Source organism: Petromyzon marinus, chromosome 68 (assembly GCF_048934315.1).
Source record: "Petromyzon marinus isolate PM22_M1 ecotype Great Lakes invasive population chromosome 68, UKy_Petmar_22M1.pri1.0, whole genome shotgun sequence".
NCBI lineage: Eukaryota > Metazoa > Chordata > Hyperoartia > Petromyzontiformes > Petromyzontidae > Petromyzon > Petromyzon marinus.
Window position 1 is genome coordinate 5814635 of NC_133734.1, and position 21607 is coordinate 5836241.

The 21607-nt window shown below is 46.0% G+C and overlaps 1 protein-coding gene across 2 annotated transcripts in view; it reads left to right on the forward strand.

Moving 5' to 3' along the window:
- Nucleotides 1-21607, forward strand: part of LOC142906628 (uncharacterized) — a 90664-nt gene that overhangs the window by 60909 nt on the left and 8148 nt on the right. For both annotated transcript variants that reach the window (XM_076054849.1, XM_076054850.1), the window contains exons 5-12: nt 4754-4888; nt 6503-6616; nt 11447-11560; nt 12064-12122; nt 12787-12924; nt 15761-15814; nt 16325-16643; nt 18813-19334. In XM_076054849.1, coding sequence (XP_075910964.1) covers nt 4754-4888; nt 6503-6616; nt 11447-11560; nt 12064-12122; nt 12787-12924; nt 15761-15814; nt 16325-16643; nt 18813-19334 — 1455 coding nt within the window. The remainder of the gene's footprint in view (nt 1-4753; nt 4889-6502; nt 6617-11446; nt 11561-12063; nt 12123-12786; nt 12925-15760; nt 15815-16324; nt 16644-18812; nt 19335-21607) is intronic.

The following is a 21607-nucleotide window of genomic DNA, read 5'->3' on the forward strand; positions in this document are numbered from 1 at the left end:
AATTCGTGATCTGATCCCATCCGTGAAGGATGTCATTCCTGATTTACAGTACCCTGGGGTTTACAAATTGAGTTGTACCTACGGTGATTGCTACATCGGTGAGACAAAGCGACATGTCTCTGACCGAATTCGCGAGCACAAATCAGATTTGAAACATGGCAAAACGAATTCTTCTGCCGTGGCTGATCACTGTTACAACGCTGTGGGGGATCACGATATAATTTTCTCCGATACCAAGGTTCTTTGCAAACCCACGGGCTTTTATCAGAGATTTGTTCACGAAGCAATTCAGATCTACAAACACAGACACAATTTCAACCGAGAGGATGGTTTCAAATTAAGCAACCATTGTAAAGATGTTCTAAATCGAACTAAACATTAAACTAATTTCAATGGTACAGTATATTTTTCAAGTAGTCGTACCCCAAACTTTTGCAGCTCTTATAAATTCCCCTTTTTCACACCATCAATAGGTAAACTCCCCCTTCCCCCCTTTCCCCTCCACCCCCCTTCGCCAAACTGCGAGTCCACCGGCACGTACACCACCTCTTTCCTAAAATCCGCCAATCAAATGCTAATTTTTATGCTAATTTCTTTGTCAGAACACCTTGTTTGCTCGCACACAGGTCCGATGTCTGAGCGTGGTTGTGTTTCGCTAAATTCTCCTGTTTGATTTGTACTAGGTGCCTCGGTGAATGTATATGCTCTAACTTTAACATAGCTATCTCTGTGACCAGTTACAAGCAAATCACTCAGCTATTTCAATGCTAAATTCGATGCTAATTCCTTTGTCAAGGGGTACCTCTGCGGATGTGTATACTTTAACTTAGCTATTTCAATGAGCCATTTCAATGCTAAATTATATGCTAATTCCTTTGTCAAGACGCGTGGTCTTTTTCTTCTCACACAGCTTAAAGGTCGTGATCTAAGCGTGGCTTTTTCCACTCCAGCGCTAATTCCTTTGTCAAGGGTTACCTCTGCGGATGTGTATACTTTAACTTAGCTATTTCAATGAGCCATTTCAATGCTAAATTATATGCTAATTCCTTTGTCAAGACGCGTGGTCTTTTTCTTCTCACACAGCTTAAAGGTCGTGATCTAAGCGTGGCTTCTTCCACTCCAGCGCTGTCCTCCAGACAGTCTCGTCCCTTCACCTGATGAAGGCCGCTTGTGTTGTGGCCGAAACGTCGTGATTTTTTGTTATTTTATTTTCACCTACGTGACTTTACCCAATAGAACCAAAGAGCATGGATCCTAGCAGTCACGAAAGCTTTAAATCTAGAACTGCCCATATAGATTCAACACTGCCCATAGACTAACACTACCCATATAGATTCAACACTGCCCATAAACTAACACTTCCCATATAGATTCAACACTGCCCATAGACTAACACTTCCCATATAAATTCAACACTACCCATAGACTAATACTACCAATATAGATTCAACACTACCCATAGACTAACACTTCCCATATAGATTCAACACTGCCCATAGACTAACACTTCCCATATAGATTCAACACTACCCATAGACTAACACTACCAATATACATTCAACACTACCCATCGACTAACACTGCCCATACAGATTCAACACTACCCATAGACTAACACTTCCCTTATAGATTCAACACTGCCCATAGACTAACACTGCCCATATAGATTCAACACACAACAAACCACAATACCGCAGGTATTGTGGTCAATGTAAACATGACTCCTTGTAAAAAAGGGGTCAGTTTTGTTGCCAGATAAAAGGGTAAAAAAACAATTATCATATTTTGTTACTGGCAAATGAGATTTCCAATAGTGTAAATGCTCACCCCGAGCTCTCATACTCTGATGGTGCATTGTCTTTTAATTGTGCGCCTTTTGGCGTCTTCTGGTCCAACACCATGTGAGATGAGTTTCTAAAGAAAGCTGTCTCGGGTGTGGACCAATCAATTTCAAGGACAGTGCATACATTATCAGAGTTCATCTTCTTTGGTTCTTTCGGTAAAGTCACGTAGAATGAGAATAAAATAATAAATTGATAAAATAAAATAGCAATAATATTCTCACGACGTTTCGGCCACAACACAAGTGGCCTTCATCAGGTGAAGGGACGAGACTGTCTGGTAGGACAGCGCTGGAGTGAAAGAGCCACGTTCAGATCACGACCTTTAAGCTGTGTGAGAGGAAACAAAGGGCCTTGACAAAGGAATTAGCATATAATTTAGCATTGAAATGGCTGAGTGATTAGCTTGTGACTGGTCACAGAAATAGCTATGTTAAAAGTTAAAGCATACACATCCGCAGAGGCACCCCTTGACAAAGGAATTAGCATAGAATTTAGCATTGAAATAGCTAAGTTAAAGCATACACATCCGCAGAGGCACCCCTTGACAAAGGAATTAGCATAGAATTTAGCATTGAAATAGCTGAGTGATTAGCTTGGAACTGGTCACAGAAATAGCTACGTTAAAGTCAGAGCATACACATTCACCGAGGCACTTAGTACAAATCAAACAGGATAATTTAGCATTGAAAAAACTAGGAGAATTTAGCATTGAAATAACTGAGTGATTAGCTAGTGACTGGTCACAGAAATGACTATGTTGAAGTCAAGGCCTACACATCTGAGCTATTCACAGTACTATATAGTGAACCAATAAAAAACTAAAATATAAATTACCTTAATGTTATCAATAAACTCTATATTCTCCAATCAGCTAAGCTACCAACAATAAGTCGTTATATATCACAATGCTATATGGCGAAAAAATGGGTGGATTCTTACCCTCAACTTTAGCACCACGGATAGCTACGGGCCCCGTTCAGACGGACGAGTTCATCCATGGTCGGAACAGAGGAGGGGGAGAGAGACAGCTGCGAGGCGCTATTATACTCCATGTTGTAAACCATACCATTAACCGTGGAGTGAGAGGTATTAAGAGTCAATGCTGGCGAAAGAGCTGCGGTCTGAAGGTCATCGTAAAATGCAATTAATTAAGAACAGAAATGGTTTAAAACATCTTTCCAATGGTTAATAAGCCAGAATCCATCTTCTCGGTTGAAATTGTCTCTGTGCTTGTATATGTGAATGGCCTCATGAACGAATCTCTCATGGTAGCCGGTTGGTTTGCAAAGAACCTCCGTCTTGGAGAAGTCAATGTCATGTGAGCCCACTGAATTATAACAGTGATCTGCCACGGCAGAGGAGTTCGTCCTACCGTGTTTCAAGTCTGCTTTATGTTCGCGGATGCGGTCCGAGATATGTCGTTTGGTTTCTCCAATGTAGCTACTACCACAGAGGCACTTTAGTTTGTAAACGCCCGGGTACTGTATGTCTGGAACAGCATCTTTTACAAATGGAACTAAATCACGGATTTTATGTACTGTGTTGAATCGGACCTGGATCTTGTGTTTATTCAGGATTATCAGAGTTGTTGTTTTTTGTTTGCGTTCCGACCGCAGGTATTGTGGTCAATGTAAACATGACTCCTTGTAAAAAAAGGCGTCAGTTTTGTTGCCAGATAAAAGGGTAAAAAAACAATTATCATATTTTGTTACTGGCAAATGAGGTTTCCAATGGTGTAAATGCTTTTCCGAGCTCTCGTACTCTGATGGTGCATTGTCTTTGAGTTGTGCGCCTTTTAGCGTCTTCTGATCCAACACCATGTGAGACGAGGCTCTAAAGAAAGCTGTCTCGGGTGTGGACCAATCAATTTCAAGGACAGTGCATACATTATCAGAGTTGTTGTTTTTTGTTTGCGTTCCGACCGCAGGTATTGTGGTCAATGTAAACATGACTCCTTGTAAACAAAAGTGTCAGTTTTGTTGCCAGATAAAAGGGTAAAAAACCAATTATCATATTTTGTTACTGGCAAATGAGGTTTCCAATGGTGTAAATGCTTTACCCCGAGCTCTCATAATCTGATGGTGCATTGTCTTTGAGTTGTGCGCCTTTTGGTGTCTTCTGGTCCAACACCATGTGAGACGAGGCTCTAAATAAAGCTGTCTCGGGTGTGGACCAATCAATTTCAAGGACAGTGCATACATTATCTGAGTTGTTTTTTGTTTGCCTTCCGACCGCAGGTATTGTGGTCAATGTAGAACATGACTCCTTGTAAAAAAAGGTGTCAGTTTTGTTGCCAGATAAAAGGGTAAAAAACAATTATCGAGAACAAACTTAACAATGACAAGCAACAGCTCTAAAGAAATTATTTTTGAAACTAATATAGTGGTTCATAGTGTATAGTAGTGTCGTTTATAGTGGAGTGGAGTGTATAGTAGTATAATGTATAGTAGTGTAGTGTATAGTGTCGTGTGTATGAGTATAGTGTATGAGTGTAGTGTATAGTGTAGTGTGTAGAAGTACGGATTTGTCTATTTTGAACTTCTTTCGCATCGCCCTTAGCCGACCGTGGCTAATCGGAAGTCTGGGCGGAGGTGACAACAAGCTGAAGAGAAATAATCAGAAGTTCTAAAGAAATTACTTTTCAAACTAATATTGTAGTGTATAGTGTAGTGTACAGTGGTTTGTATAATATTGTAGTGTATAGTGCATAGTCGTGGACGGGCAGTCCTCGGGTTACGAATCTAATTCGTTCCTGAGACCCGTTCATAAGTGGAACGGTTCGCGAGTCTGGAACACAGCAAGGCGGGGAAGGACAACAAACACCAAAACCTTTTGATTTGTATTCTCGTTCAGTCGGTGCGTCTGTTTCCCTCCTCAAACTTACACACCCCCCTGCTGCGGCCTTGCAGGTAGCAGGAAGGTGATGGATTGCGATTCCAACACGACCGGCACGTTTTGCACGGCTTGCCGCGTTGGAGAAGACTACACGGACGAACCGAACAGCTCCAACGAGTGCAAGAAGTGCACCGTTTGCAACGTGAATTGTAAGAGGGGAGGGTGGTTGTTTGTGGACACGACTTGAACCTGTTCACAAAATGGAGGGGACGGGTTTGGGGAATCAAGGGGTTTGCGTGAATCATGCACCGCTCGCGATACAAAGTCAAATCATGACACTGGGGGTGCAACTGCGGTGAGGGAAATGTTAACTACCTCGCAGGAGGTCGTGGGTTCGATCCCAACCCTGACGACACCTGCTGTATATTTTTAGTTTGCATGTCTCTCTCTCTGTCATGGTCATCACGGTGGCTAGGAGATGTTAACTACCTCGCCAGGTAAGCAGGCGTTCCTGGGTTCGATCACGACCCTGATGATGCCTGCTGCTGTACATTTAGAGTCTTTGTCTCTCTCTCTCTCTCATCATCATCAGCGTGGCTAGGAAGCACAACACTAAAATAACATAAAAAACACACACAAAATAAATACTCCCAAATACAATTGTAAGCAGTAGCACAAAATGCGTGACAACAAGGGCACTCAATTGATTTTGATGATGTTGAAGTTCTGTGCAAAACAAGTTACTACTGGCCAAGACTAATTAGATAATCCATCGAAAATGAAAGACGTAAAAACAATTTTAACCATTTGAGTAGCTACCGACTTAGTGCTGCTTGAAGCGAATCATCAAATAATACTTGAAAAGGGAATACCGTTGGTATGGCTATTTTACGACACAATTGACAGGAAGTACAAGATAAATGGGCTCGCATAATGCGCACGCATAATGTACGTTGACTCAGTGATACCCCCCCCACTTCGAACAAGAAGAGCGCACAAGGGTGGTCATCACATCTACGCCTCTATATAAGGAACGAAACAGGTGGAGGACTTCTCCACAAATCTGGCTGTCGCCTGATGAAGCTGGTTGTAATTACTGGCGAAACGTCGTACTCAGATTGTAAATGTTGTGGCTTGGCTCTCCAACACACCAGTGTGCTGTACTAGTATACGACACTATACACTACTATATACTGTACTATACACTACTATAGACTACACCACTATACACTACTAGACTATACGCTATACTAATATACACTTCACTATACACTACACTACTATGCACGACACTATACACTACACTACTATACACTACACCACTATACACTACACTATACACTAGTGCTGTACTAGTGACGAATTGACACGTTCTGTTTGCGTGACAACCCTTACTAGTTGGCTGTGTCGGATGGTGTCGAGTTTAACGACATTTATATATTTACGCGATCTAACCCAAAAATTCCTGTATTATGGGCTAGGGAGATGTTAACTCCCTTGCCTGATATACAGGAGGTCCTGGGTTCGATCCCGACCCTGATGAGGCCTGCTCCTGTACATTTGGAGTTGGCATCGCTCTCCGTGGTCGCGTGGATTTTTCTCCGGGACCTCCGGTTTTTCCCTCCATATGTACAATCATGAATCACTGTGCCGCATGACCGTGCGTTGATCCACGGTCGCCTGCATCACTCCGCGTCGCTGCGCTGCATTGCCCCACATTGCCCCGCGTCGCTCTGCGTCGCCGCGTGATTCTGCGCTGTGTGCGTAGATGCTCACCAAATGTATAACCCACATACGACGGGGGTGGTGGTGTTGTTCCGCAGTCGAGAAAATCGTGAGCAGATGCACCACCAGGCAGGACACTCGCTGTCGCTGTAGAGACGGCTTCCAGAGGGCTGCCCCATCAGACCCCTGCACGGACGCGAAGGGAGACGCAGGTTCGGTCGACCGGTCGCCGCACCCACGCGGCTCTAACGCGCTCACAATCGACGCTGACGGGTCGGGGAGGGTAAGGAGGAGACGCACGGGGATTGGGAAAGCTGCAGGGAAAGGTGAACGATGAACGTGACGAGAAGAGTAGTGAAAAGTGTAGTGTTGAGTTTAGTATATAGTGAAGTATATAGGGTAGTGCATAGTGTAGTGTATAGTAGTGCATTCAAGTGTAGTGTATAGTGTAATGTGTGATGTATTGTATAGTAGTGTAGTGTATAGTAGTGTAGTGTATAGTAGTGTAGTGTGTGGTGTACTGTAGTGTATAGTGTAGTGTATAGTAGTGTAGTGTATAGTGTAGTGTATAGAGTATTGTATAGTGTAGCATATAGTCTAGTGTATAGTAGTGTAGTGTATAGTGTAGTATATAGTAGTGTATAGTGTAGTGTATAGTGTAGTATGGAGTGTATAGTGTAGTGTATAGTGTAGTGTATAGTAGTGTAGTGTATAGTGTAGTGTATAGTGTAGTGTATAGTAGTGTATACGTAGTGTATAGTAGTGTAGTGTATAGTGTAGTGTATAGTGTAGTGTATAGTAGTGTTGGGGCTTGCAGGAGGAGGAATGATCTGAGGCGCTACGAATCTCTTTGTTCACAGACCTCCCGGTAAGGCGCACGCGTTGAGCGAGTTACAGGATCGAGCACACAAACACACGATAGGGGTGCAGACCAGAGGACAGTCCCACACCACACCAAGACAACAACAACAACAACAGTGACAGACCACATCAAGACAACAACAATAATCCCAGACCACACCAAGACAACAACAACAACAACAGTCCCAGACCACAACAAGACAAGAACAACAGCCCCAGACCACACCAAGACAACAATAACAGTCCCAGACCACACCAAGACAACAACAAAAGTCCCAGACCACATCAAGACAACAACACTCCCAGACCACACCAAGACAACAACAGTCCCAGACCACACCAAGACAACAACAACAACAGTCCCAGACCACACCAAGACAACAACAGTCCCAGACCACACCAAGACAAGAACAACAGCCCCAGACCACACCAAGACAACAATAACAGTCCCAGACCACACCAAGACAACAACAATAGTCCCAGACCACATCAAGACAACAACAACAGTCCCAGACCACACCAAGACAACAACAACAGTCCCAGACCACACCAAGACAAGAACAACAGCCCCAGACCACACCAAGACAACAACAGTCCCAGACTACACCAAGACAACAACAACAGTCCCACACCACACCAAGACAACAACAACAACAGTCCCACACCACATCAAGACAACAACAATAGTCCCAGACCACACCAAGACAACAACAACAACAGCCCGAGACCACACCAAGACAACAACAGTCCCAGACCACACCAAGACAAGAACAACAGCCCCAGACCACACGAAGACAAGAACTGCCCCAGACCACACCAAGACAACAATAACAGTCCCAGACCACACCAAGACAACAACAATAGTCCCAGACCACATCAAGACAACAACACTCCCAGACCACACCAAGACAACAACAGTCCCAGACCACACCAAGGCAAGAACAACAGCCCCAGACCACACCAAGACAACAATAACAGTCCCAGACCACACCAAGACAACAACAATAGTCCCAGACCACATCAAGACAACAACAACAGTCCCAGACCACACCAAGACAACAACAATAGTCCCAGACCACATCAAGACAACAACAACAGTCCCAGACCACACCAAGACAACAACAGTCCCAGACCACACCAAGACAAGAACAACAGCCCCAGACCACACCAAGATAAGAACAGCCCCAGACCACACCAAGACAACAATAACAGTCCCAGACCACACCAAGACAACAACAATAGTCCCAGACCACATCAAGACAACAACACTCCCAGGCCACACCAAGACAACAACAGTCCCAGACCACACCAAGGCAAGAACAACAGCCCCAGACCACACCAAGACAACAATAACAGTCCCAGACCACACCAAGACAACAACAATAGTCCAAGACCACATCAAGACAACAACAACAGTCCCAGACCACACCAAGACAACAACAACAGTCCCAGACCACACCAAGACAAGAACAACAGCCCCAGACCACACCAAGACAACAATAACAGTCCCAGACCACACCAAGACAACAACAACAATCCCAGACCACACCAAGACAACAACAGTCCCAGACCACACTAAGACAAGAACAACAGCCCCAGACCACACCAAGACAACAATAACAGTCCCAGACCACACCAAGACAACAACAAAAGTCCCAGACCACATCAAGACAACAACACTCCCAGACCACACCAAGACAACAACAGTCCCAGACCACACCAAGACAACAACAACAACAACAACAGTCCCAGACCACACCAAGACAACAACAGTCCCAGACCACACCAAGACAAGAACAACAGCCCCAGACCACACCAAGACAACAATAACAGTCCCAGACCACACCAAGACAACAACAATAGTCCCAGACCACATCAAGACAACAACAACAGTCCCAGACCACACCAAGACAAGAACAACAGCCCCAGACCACACCAAGACAACAACAGTCCCAGACTACACCAAGACAACAACAACAGTCCCACACCACACCAAGACAACAACAACAACAACAGTCCCAGACCACATCAAGACAACAACAATAGTCCCAGACCACACCAAGACAACAACAACAACAGTCCGAGACCACACCAAGACAACAACAGTCCCAGACCACACCAAGACAAGAACAACAGCCCCAGACCACACGAAGACAAGAACTGCCCCAGACCACACCAAGACAACAATAACACTCCCAGACCACACCAAGACAACAACAGTCCCAGACCACACCAAGGCAAGAACAACAGCCCCAGACCACACCAAGACAACAATAACAGTCCCAGACCACACCAAGACAACAACAATAGTCCCAGACCACATCAAGACAACAACAACAGTCCCAGACCACACCAAGACAACAACAATAGTCCCAGACCACATCAAGACAACAACAACAGTCCCAGACCACACCAAGACAACAACAGTCCCAGACCACACCAAGACAAGAACAACAGCCCCAGACCACACCAAGATAAGAACAGCCCCAGACCACACCAAGACAACAATAACAGTCCCAGACCACACCAAGACAACAACAATAGTCCCAGACCACATCAAGACAACAACACTCCCAGGCCACACCAAGACAACAACAGTCCCAGACCACACCAAGGCAAGAACAACAGCCCCAGACCACACCAAGACAACAACAACAGTCCCAGACCACACCAAGACAAGAACAACAGCCCCAGACCACACTAAGACAACAATAACAGTCCCAGACCACACCAAGACAACAACAACAATCCCAGACCACACCAAGACAACAACAGTCCCAGACCACACTAAGACAAGAACAACAGCCCCAGACCACACCAAGACAACAATAACAGTCCCAGACCACACCAAGACAACAACAACAGTCCCAGACCACGCCAAGACAACAACAACAACAGTCCCAGACCACACCAAGACAACAACAACAGTCCCAGACCACACCAAGACAACAACAACAGTCCCAGACCACACCAAGACAACAACAATAACAGTCCCAGACCACACCAAGACAACAACAACAGCCCCAGACCACACCAAGACAACAACAGTACCCTCGATAAAATTACACATTCGAATGTAATCGGTGATGCACGCGTGGCCAAGGATCAACATTGCAATTCACATTTGCCAATGTGATTCGTATCATCATGGTACCTCCCTTGCCAGTACCAAAATCTAAGAAGAGGTTTTAATCTTTCTGGCAGTCAGAACAGGAGGTTTGTTAAGATATTAAAACATGTGGACCAATCAGTTTCAAAGACAATGAGGATATTACCAGAGCATGTTTTTGTTTGCATGCTCACCACAAGTACTGTGTGTGGTTAATCCAGTAAATTGACTCCTTGCAAAAGGTTTCTGTTTACTGTTTTGACATCTTAACACAACCCCAGTTTTATTGCCAGAAAGTGTGACTCCAAATTGTGGCGTTGATCCTCGGTTGCGTTTGTCGGTTTTAGAGCAGGACACAACAAATAAACTTCGTGTTGCAAGTGCTAAGTGTGAAGGCCAACCACCCATACCACTACCCCCAATTCGTTGCCATCTCTCACGATGGACCAACAACAACAGCAGCCGCTCACCGCTAAATGGCGGTGACGTCACCACGATGCCTGTGCCATGCTGGGTACACTCTTGGGGCCACATGAGGTGTTGAAGGCTCCCGTGACCTCGTTGTTACGCAAGAGAGAAACTGATGGCAATCACACCGTGACAATTCACTCCACCAGTGGTGTTTTTTAGCCTGGGGTTGCCGTTTCTGGGGGGCTGGGGGGTGGTGAGATATGGGCAGATTTTTTTTTAAAGGTGAATCATCGAAACGCACAAATTGAGCACAGGGCACGTTAAGTTACAACTTACTTTGTTTTGTCAAATCCTATGTATTTATTACACTACACTACTACACTACTAAGCACTTACTCTGCACTACTATACAATACACACCACACTACTACACACGACATACGCTACACTATACAATACACACACACTGCACATACACTCCACTATACACTATACTACTATACACTACACTATACACTACTATACACTACACTATACACTACACTATACACTACACTATACACTACACTATACACTACTATACACTACACTATACACTACACTATACACTACACTATACACTACACGATACACGACTCTACTATCTGTGTACAATCCTCAGACGTTGCTGGCGCTATCACCGGTGTTTTCATCGGTGCTGCCATGCTCCTCATTCTACTTGTGGTGACCTTGGGCCTCCTTCTCTACAGAATCAGCCACAAACGCTTCCCCTGGGGTAAGTCGCGGTGGCTAGGAGGATGTTGACTCCCTCGCCTCGTATGCAGGATGTCGTTGGTTCGATACCAGACCCTGATGATAGATACCTGCTGCTGTATATTTCGAGTTTGCATGTTTCTCTCTCTCATCATCATCACGGTGTAGTGTGGTGTATAGTAGAAATAGTGTATCGTATAATATAGTGTAGTATACTACTTCAGCCCACCAGTGTGTTGGAGAATAAATCCACAACATTTACAATTTGAGGACCGTGACGTTTCGCCAGTAATTACATCAACAATCATCATCTGGCGACTTTCCAGAATAGTGAACCTCCATAAGTGGGTGTGATATTACACTTCACGTTAACCTTTTAAGCCATATGAAGAAGAGAATAACATGATAATCATCGTCATCATCAACATAAGCCAATCACGACAGGTCTGTATGATGTAATGTATAATTCTCAACCATATATATATAACAATGCTCTATACTAATGTATATTTCTCTCTTATATAGAAAAGAGTCGTGGTAGAAGCCGGAACATATCTTTGAATATGGATGAAGAGCATTTGAGTGTAAGTCATTGCACCTCACCAAGTCTGTGACCTGACCAAAATACATTCCTGTTATTGGTGTCACTGCTGAATGAGAACCTCAGCAGACTGCGTGAGTAGCCAGGGTTATTTGCCTGTCCTGTATCGCGGGTCGGTGAAGCATTAGGCGTGGCAGCACTCGTAATTATAATCTGCAGCAACCTTTCCGTGTTGACTCTCCAACGAGGTCCCTCAGACCTTCGAATCGCCTTATTTCTAAGGACTCCGAGGTCAAGGCTTTGATCCTGGGATGATCAGGCCTAGTAAGTGGGTGTGTGTCTGGTTGAGTGGGTGAGTGAGTGGGTGGATGAGTGGGTGAGTAAATGGGTATGTGAGTGGGTGAGTGGGTGGGTGAGTGAGTGAATAGGTGAGTGCGTGTGTTTGAGTGAGTGAGTGGGTGTATGGTTGAGTGACTGGGTGAGTGATTGAGTGGGTCAGCGAGTGAGTGGGTTTGTGGTTGAGTGGCTGAGTGTGTAAATCAGCATTTACCCACCTAGTTCTGGCCATCTACCCTGCACGTTCTGTATATTTCCTGTTTTCCATACACGGTGGTGCATTGGGATCTACGGAGGAAATGCGCCACTTCATAATTGTGTCGTGTTAATCCTCACACAATCCGGGGGTGGAAACACCCACGGGAACCCAGGTTACTGATAAAGATGACATCACAGACGAACGGAAAGAGAAGGCGGGGCGGGAGAGAGAGGGAACGCCCACGAGGAGAGCGGTGACGTCACCGGATGAGGCGGGGCGATCGGTGGCGCCTTTCACGTGGAGTTTGGACGTGAGTGGTCTGCACGCGGCGTGAGCTCGTGCGGAAAACAAAGAGGAGCTGTGTCGTCTCAACATTCGTCTGCTGGACTTATTACACGTGGAATGTATTATCATTGCCTACTTTTAAATGTCAATTAGCCTTCGTTGTTCCTTCCATGAATATCCTTTTAAAAAAAAGTTGAGCCAAAATGTACAGCTGGATTTAGAATCAAAGCACTGGGCATATCTTCACGCGAGCATCTTTCCCGTCACGGTGTGTTCAGTGATGATGGAACTTTGCCACGATTTCCGACCAAGGCACACAATTGGCAGATGATTGTTTTGTGTGTTTAACTGGCGGTTCCCAAAACTGGTAATAAAAAAAACAGCCTGCCATATGATAGCTACAACGCACAGCAGCAAAGTTAGATCAACGTTTCTTAAAACGTTTGGAATACAAATTAATCATTTAAAAAACAATGTACATATGTCACGCGCAATGACTGAGAATGGTGGAGGGGCTGGGTGGGGGGGAAGAGACGAGGCAGGGAAGCCATGGAGACAGTTCTGTGGGGGCTACCATCCCCCGCCATCACCGTATTGTCAGGACCATTGCTCTCCGACTCCCCCGAAACACTTGTCCACTACCCCCCGGCTACTCTGTGGGGTCCGGGCTACCGATCCCCAATTCCTCGCCCCCTTGCACCCCCGACTTTGCAGCTGCCCGCGTCGGCATGTTTCAATTGACGCAGTGGTCTGTTTTTACGCTCGCGGTGCGCTTTGCCGTTCAGAGGCGGCGTGCCGCTGTAAGCGCGCTCGCCAGTAAAATCTCCGTCCCGCCCATAAACAAACAGGCGCGGCGCGGGTTTCCCTCCCACCCATGCTCCACGTGTTCCGATAATAACAAACACGCTCCTACCCTCTGCCCAGCCCCGTACACCAATCGCACGCGAGGGGGTTGGAGCCGAGTGATGGGCGGGCGGGGCGTTTGCCGTGCGCGCGCCGCTGATTGGGGAGGGTTGCTCAGCTCTGAGTGGACGGGCCCGCTCAAACAGTCGCGCGAATACGCGCGCGCTCGGCGCTTTAACTCGCTACTTCGCGATTAGACAATCGTGCGGGCGCGTGACCGCAACACAGCCACACAGGTACGCGATCGCTAAGCACTATTGTGAGCGATATCACGGGTACGCGAGCACTGGGCACCACCGAAAATCGCCACGTATGCCCGTACGCGCCGCACAGTACTGTACACAATGGCACGGGTGCGCGATCGCAACGCCGTCACACCGGTATTCGAGCGCTATGCGCTATTGTAAACAATCGTGTGGGTACGTAAACACCACACACCGTCTCGAGGTGAACATCCGCGCATACACGTAGACACCCAGCACACTCTGCCCTCCACTTCACGCTCCCAAAAGACCACACAACACAGTCACACCGGTATGCGAGCGCTACGCGCTATTGTAAACAATCGTGCGGGTACGTAAACACCCCACACACTTCGTCTCGGGGTGAACACTCACTCCGAACCTACTGTCTATCGCTCCGCTCCCTGCTCCCGATTAACTCACTCCAGACTCACTTCTCTTACACACGCTTACTTCCCTTAAGCTGCGCTGAATGTTGTAGAAGGAGGAGATGGTAGGTCGGCCTCGTCGAGAGTGGAGCCTGGCTGCGTTGGAGTTCGTCGCACGGACGTCCCGAACGGCTGACTCTGTTGCTCCATAGACCGTGAAAATTTTGAAGAAGAACTGACTTGCTACCTGAATCCCCCTCCCTCTATCCTACCTACAACAAAGGAATTTCGCCGTTTCGGTCCCTTGGCCTCCCGTCCAATCAGGCGCTCGGATTTTCCCGCCCTTTCGATACCCGGATCCCAGCTCGGGTGACGTCGCCGCAGTGATTTCTCCGACGTCCGCTGTCTGTTCTCCCGCTACCAGTCCACTGACCCGTGCTTGTGCGTGTGTGGGTTCCACTCGCGGTGGCTCGATGGCCCTTACCGTGACCATGCAACTTTAATATTAGGTCGCGGCGTCGCAGTGCATGTCAGCTACAGGGGGAAGATTGCCCAATTTCCCGGCCGCAGGAAACCATGAACTTCGATCCCACTAGGGACTTCTGGACAAAAACCTATCGGCCGGGTGACTTCCCCTCCTTGCTCTACGTGGGGCGTGTGTGCGTTAGTGCGGGGGGGGGGGGGTGGGGGTGACGAGGGTGTACCACGTCGGCATCGGCATCCCCCGGTGGCGCCTTCACGGCTGTGGGCACGACCTCGGCAGAGCGGCTCTGCTGCGGCGGCCTCACGACTGTGCAGTGGGCAAAACGCGGACGTTTGAGAAGGCACCGACCCCGGGAGAGTGGCGGAAATCCGAGGCATCGGTGACGGCGTCGCAGCGGTGGGCACGGCTCCGCTGGAGCGGCTCCGCTGCGGCGGCACCACAGTTCCAATATGGGGGTGGTGCAATACGGAAGTGTAGAGTGGGTGTGGATGAGACAGGCGAGCGAGGAGGACAAAGGAGGGTTACAAGGGTCGAGAATGGAGGAGGAGGAGGAGGACAGCAAGCGAGAGAGAGAGAGAGAGGTGGCTGCATCTTTTGTTGTGTTATTGATTAAAGTTAATGTGTTGATACGGATGGCCGGGGCAGCAATTGAGTGGAGTGAGAAGTCGGGCGAACGTCTGTGATTGGAATAAATGCTCACGTGACATTGCCGACGAGCAAGACGGGGTTAATGCTACATGTAGAATGCATGTCCATTATGAAGCACCTTGATTGCAAATGAAAAGTTTCTATGTTTGTTAATCATCATGTACTCCCCCACCCCCCCACCCCTCCCCCCCCCCCACCCTTTTCACATACTTGCAGCGATTGAAAAATAATTCACTGTGCAGTAATATCTCCGGTCGTGATGAAATTAATGTAAGTCATTCCACGTTACTCGATCTATCCTACTCTCTTGTTGTTGTTGTGTTTTTCATTAATGTGGTGAGTGCGCAAGCCCCGACACAACGGGTCGATGGTTTTCTGGAGGAAGGTGTCAGGGGGAACAGAAAGACTTTATGTGCTTGAAGTGTTGTCTCGGTGCGGGGAAGGAATTCTTGGTGTCCACCATTGAAGTTGTTTTCTGACAGTGGTGTAGAGTCGTAGCTTTTATATATATGGGGGGGGGGGGGGGGGCACGGGGGGGCACGGGGAGGAAATAACCAGAATTCTATGGGGGTTCAATTGTGGAGAGAGTGGAGAGGTTTTCCATACCTGGGCATTTCATGGCGTTACCGGAGGATTCCCATCTGGTAAAGGTAAAATGGGAGGCTGATGGATGCTCGGGTGCGGTCGAGGGATCGCTCCCTATTGGTCAGCCGTGTTGTGCATGCTGATGATGATCTGGTGATTGTTGCTCACTCACTTGCCGTGCCTTTACTCTGGCAGAGCGTAGAGGATTTCATCGGTAAAATTATCGCGCGAGGCAAAAAAGGCAACTGGAAGGACGTCGAGAGGGAGTTGCCAGAGTTGCGAGAGTGGATCGGCAAAACTCCCTCCCTTTTCCTGCACGAGCTGAAGAGGAGGAACGTGGTTACGAAAGAGGAGTACTGGAGGGCGTTTACAATTCCCGACGCTGCCATGCGCGCGGACTCAATCCTGTTGCGCATCACGATACGAGGGGAAGGCAAACGCCGAGAGCTGCTGGAGACACTCAAAGAACAGCGGAGCAGGGAACGGCATTTCCTGGACATGCTGAAGACGAGCCGTGCGTATACTTTACACACTTGTCAGCGTTGCAATCCGTTAAACGTAGACTTTTTTTCATTTTTTCAGGCCAGAGGACTTCGAAATAATAAGATTTAATTTAGCGACATATATACAAATTATATCCAACAGTGCTGTACAAATCCCATTATATATAGCAATTACCAAGCATATGAACACCCTCAGAAATTTAAATGATAATCAAATACATAAATGTTACCAAAACTAAAGAGACGCATATTCTTGGTTCCTTTGGTGAAGTCACGTAGATATAAGAATAATAATAAAAATAAAGTGAATAAACTGAAAAAAATACAAACTACTAATGTAGACTGTAGCTTGGTTCTTAATCGGAGTGACTGTACTGGCAGTCTATAATGTAGACTGTAGTCTGGTTAAGTAACACAAATCAAGTCACGATTCTTGTCAACCTCCACAGTTCGCAGTGTGGATGTGTGGAGCGAGGTAACATCAGCTGCCCCGCCCATGCTGCTGACACACTTGGGCCACGCCCATCTCTAAACCTTTATAAACAGTTTGCCTTTATAGGCTAACCCCCCTTTTCCTGATGACGACCGCTTGTGTTGCGATTGAAACGTCGTGGGTTTTGTTTTTATTTTATTTTTATTACCGAAAGAACCAAAATAAGTCTACATTATAGACTGCCAGTACGCTCACCCAGCTTAATAACCAGGCTACAGTCTACATTATAGACTGCCAGTACGCTCACCCAGCTTAATAACCAGGCTACAGTCTACATTATAGACTGCCAGTACGCTCACCCAGCTTAATAACCAGGCTACAGTCTATATTATAGACTGCCAGTACAATTAACCAAGCTTAATAACCACTGCTACAGTCTACATTATAGACTGCCAGTACACTCACCAAACTTAATAACCAAGCTACAGTCTACATTAGAGGTTTTATTTTATTATTTTTATTCACTTTATTTTTTTCTATCTACGTGACTTTACCGAAAGAACCAAGAATATGAATTCCTGCAGTCACGAAAGTTAAGTAAAAATTTAAAGATACGCAAATAAGAGCGACAAAACAAGTTATCACAACAGAGAAATTAGTCCACTAAGTCTCAGCATCGCAGGCCCACTGTCTCAGAGTCTCACTCAAGCGGGAAAACCTTCACAGGAGGGGCAGTGGTGAAGTTGCCAAAGTAAATTGCGACTAATTTAGGCCAATCACAGTGGAAACTGGATACATATCATACTCATCCCCTTTACATCATCATCATTAGCCCAGGTCAATCCACTGCTGGATGAAGGCCTCCCCAAGCCTCTGCTATGCAACGATCCACTTAGCACTCGTACGCGAGCTAATTTAATTGCCCGCAGTAGCTCCATGTGTATATTAACATACATCCGCAGTTCGATGTAGCTTCAGGCAAACCAATCGTTTAAAAGCATTTCGGAAAAAAAGCGTAGTATTCCTTACCGAACGAACCAAAGAACATTCCTAAGTTGTCCACTTGCATTCCAGGAAGCCTCGATTATAAATGTTGGAGCAACACGGCACGCAACCACGTGCTCCAATCCTGCCGCGTTGTAAATGTTTGGTATACGATGAGGCAACAGATCTGGCTACAGCACAATGAGTGGTCACTCGTAGTAGAATAATATAAACAAACTATTTTTTTTAAACTAAACTTTTTAATTTTACCGGGTAAGGCCCCACTGGACTGCTATGTAATAGCTTTTTTTCAGAAGCGAGCTGGTCACCACAAAGGATAGATCAACCAAGTGGCTGATATAATCATCATGTTGACATTTATAGCAGCCTAATCGTCTAAACGCATAATATTGATTCTAAATGTGGGGGAAAACCCGGGGAGAGAGAGAGAGACACGCAAATATAAAATATGAGTCAGGGTCGGGATTGAATGCACGACCTCATGCATACCAGACGAGGTAGTTAACATTTTCTAGCCACTGTGGCAAATGTAACCAGCATGGAAGGGAGGGCTAAATACACTCAAGAGGGGGGCTCTGATGCTGCTTCTAGGCGAGATCCTTCCACCAGCAGTGGCATGGGCACAAAATGTCCAGGTGCACCTTTGCCTCTCATGACAACGACTTAATCATGGCTGATGATAACGAGCAAAAAAATGAGTCGTGATTGTAAAGATTTACACAATGATTTGTTTATCTTGCAGTTGTGTGCTCGCCCACTCTGAACCCCAACTCGGCACATCGACAGCTTCAAATTTCTGCCGATCTCAGCACAGTGACGTGGAACCAGACGGCTCAGCCTTACTCTGATCAGGCAGAAAGGTTTGAGTGGTGGCCAATAGTCCTCTGCTTTGAGAACTTCTCGTCGGGTGACCACTACTGGGAAGTGGACGTGAGAGCCTCTAAAAACTGTTTTATAGGCGTCGCACGTGAGTCGATTCCTCGGAATCGTCACGAAAAGTCTGGCAGGCTGGGCTGGAATGAGCAGTCTTTGGCGTTCATTCAATGGGATTCAAATTACTCTGCAAGACATGGCGACCGATGCATTGCTTATCCGGAGATTAAACATTTGCAGAGAGTCGGCGTTCGCTTGGACTTTAACGCAGGAAAACTTTCGTTTTACAACGCCAACACCATGGAGCTGTTGCACTCATTCGACGACATTCCAAGTGGGCCGCTCTGTCCGGCTATGCAGGTGAACTCGGGCTCAGTCGCGATTTATGAAGGTGAGTACAAGGGCGTGTCGCGCATAGGGAATCCTTGACACTGACTTGGAGTGTATTCATACCCAGAAGGAAAAAACGGTTCAGAATCGTCGCCACCGAGTGTGCATGCAGGCGATGTAGCCACAGCAGTAGAGCACGTGAACATCCCCTTTGTTAATCCACTGCTGTGTGAGTGACCACCCACTTCCTATAGGTCGGTCTTGGAGATTATTTGGCCCAACTTCACCCTGCTGGTCTGTGTGCAGCGGGGGTAGTGAAGGCGATGGCTTGTGCATCAGATCGTATTTATTCACGATGTACTTACAAAAAAATCAGCAGCCTACTTGCAGGATCTCCTCACTGTTTCGAAGAACAAATGTGATCTAAGGTCTTCGCTCATATTCCTTATTGCTGTACAAATATTGGAGGAAGGGCCTTTTCTATTGATGCCCCCAGGGTCTGGAATGCCATCGCCAATAAACTGCAACTTGGATCACTACCTGTGAGATCTTCACTCAAAACTGCTCTAGAGGAGTTGTACACCCCTATCTGCCATTGCTATTTAGTGGCCTGAAATCAAATGTATCGCTCAGGATGACCGCTGCAAAGTATGATCTTGAGTTTTGATGATAGTGTTCTGATCTTTAAAGGTGCATTGAAAAATGTTGAAACTCCTACTGATACTCCTGCTGTTATGAAGTGACTCATGCAGCCAACTATGGCTGCAAAGTTTGGTCGTACATGTTATGTTTATCGTTTATTGTTAAATTTGAATCACAGTTCCTATGATCACTGTTACATTCTTTTTGTGGCTTTATTTTGGTGATTTCGAAAACGTTTTGATTTAGCCATATTTGTTTGTTGTAGTAAAGAGTTAGACTGATAATCTACATCATTAGATCTCCTTTGCCAGTACCAAAATGTAATAATAGGGTTTTTCCCCTTTTTTCTGGCAACAAAACTGAAACCTTTTTACGAGGATTCATGTCTGCATTAACCACAATATCTGCAGTAAAGTATGCATTAACCACAATACCTGCAGTAAAAATGCAAACAAAAAACGTAATATGATAATATATGCATTTCTAGATTTGAAGCTTTCGTGATTGCAAGGATCCATACTCTTTGGTTCTATTCGGTAAAGTCATGTAGGTAAAACATAACATAACAAAAATCACGACTTTAATTTTAATTTAAAGCTTTCGTGACTGCAGTAATTCATATTCTTAGTTTTTTTTGTTGTTTCCCTTCAACGTGACTTTACCGAAAAAACTAATAATATAAAAATCACGTTTCGGCCACAACACAAGTGGCCTTCATCAGGTGAAGGTACCGTGCTGTCATGAGGACAGCGTTGGAGTGAAAACAGCCAAGTCCTTTAAGCTGTGTGGGAGGAAGCAAAACGCTTTGACGAAGGAATTTGCATAAAAATGAGCATGATGTACAAAGGAGGTGCATGGGCCATGATGGACCAGGAGTGGGTGGGGACCATGACGGACCAGCAGCGGGGGGGGGGGAGTAGAGTGAGTGAGTGGAGTGAGTGAGTGGAGTGAGTGAGTGGAGTGAGTGATTGGAGTGAGTGGGTGGAGTGAGTGGGTGGAGTGAGTGGGTGGAGTGAGTGGGTGGAGTGAGTGGGTGGAGTGAGTGAGTGGAGTGAGTGAGTGGAGTGAGTGAGTGGAGAGAAATAAGCAGCTGTGAAAGTTTGGGATACCACTACTTGAAATTTTTTTACTGTAAAATTGAAAATTAGTTTAATGTTTGGTTTGATTTAGAACATCTTTCCAATTATTGCTTAATTTGAAACCATCCTATCGGTTGAAATTGTGTCTGTGTTTGTAAATCTGACCATCACACTACCATATATAGCAGGCGTTACTAAAAATATCTCCAAAATTCTAAAGAAACACAAGATTCTGGTCCGGTTCAATACAGTACACAAAATCCGTGACCTGATCCCGTCCGTGAAGGATGTCGTTCCTGACTTACAGTACCCCGGGGTTTACAAATTGAGCTGCACTTGTGGTGATTGCTATATCGGGGAGACGAAGCGACATGTCTCTGACCGAATTCGCGAGCACAAATCAGATTTGAAACACGGCAGAACGAATTCTTCTGCCGTAGCTGACCACTGTTACAATGCTGTGGGTGATCATGATATAGTTTTCTCCGATACCAAGGTTCTCTGCAAACCCATGGATTTTTATCAGAGATTTGTCCACGAGGCAATTCAGATTTACAAACACAGACACAATTTCAACCGAGAAGATGGTTTCAAATTAAGCAATCATTGGAAA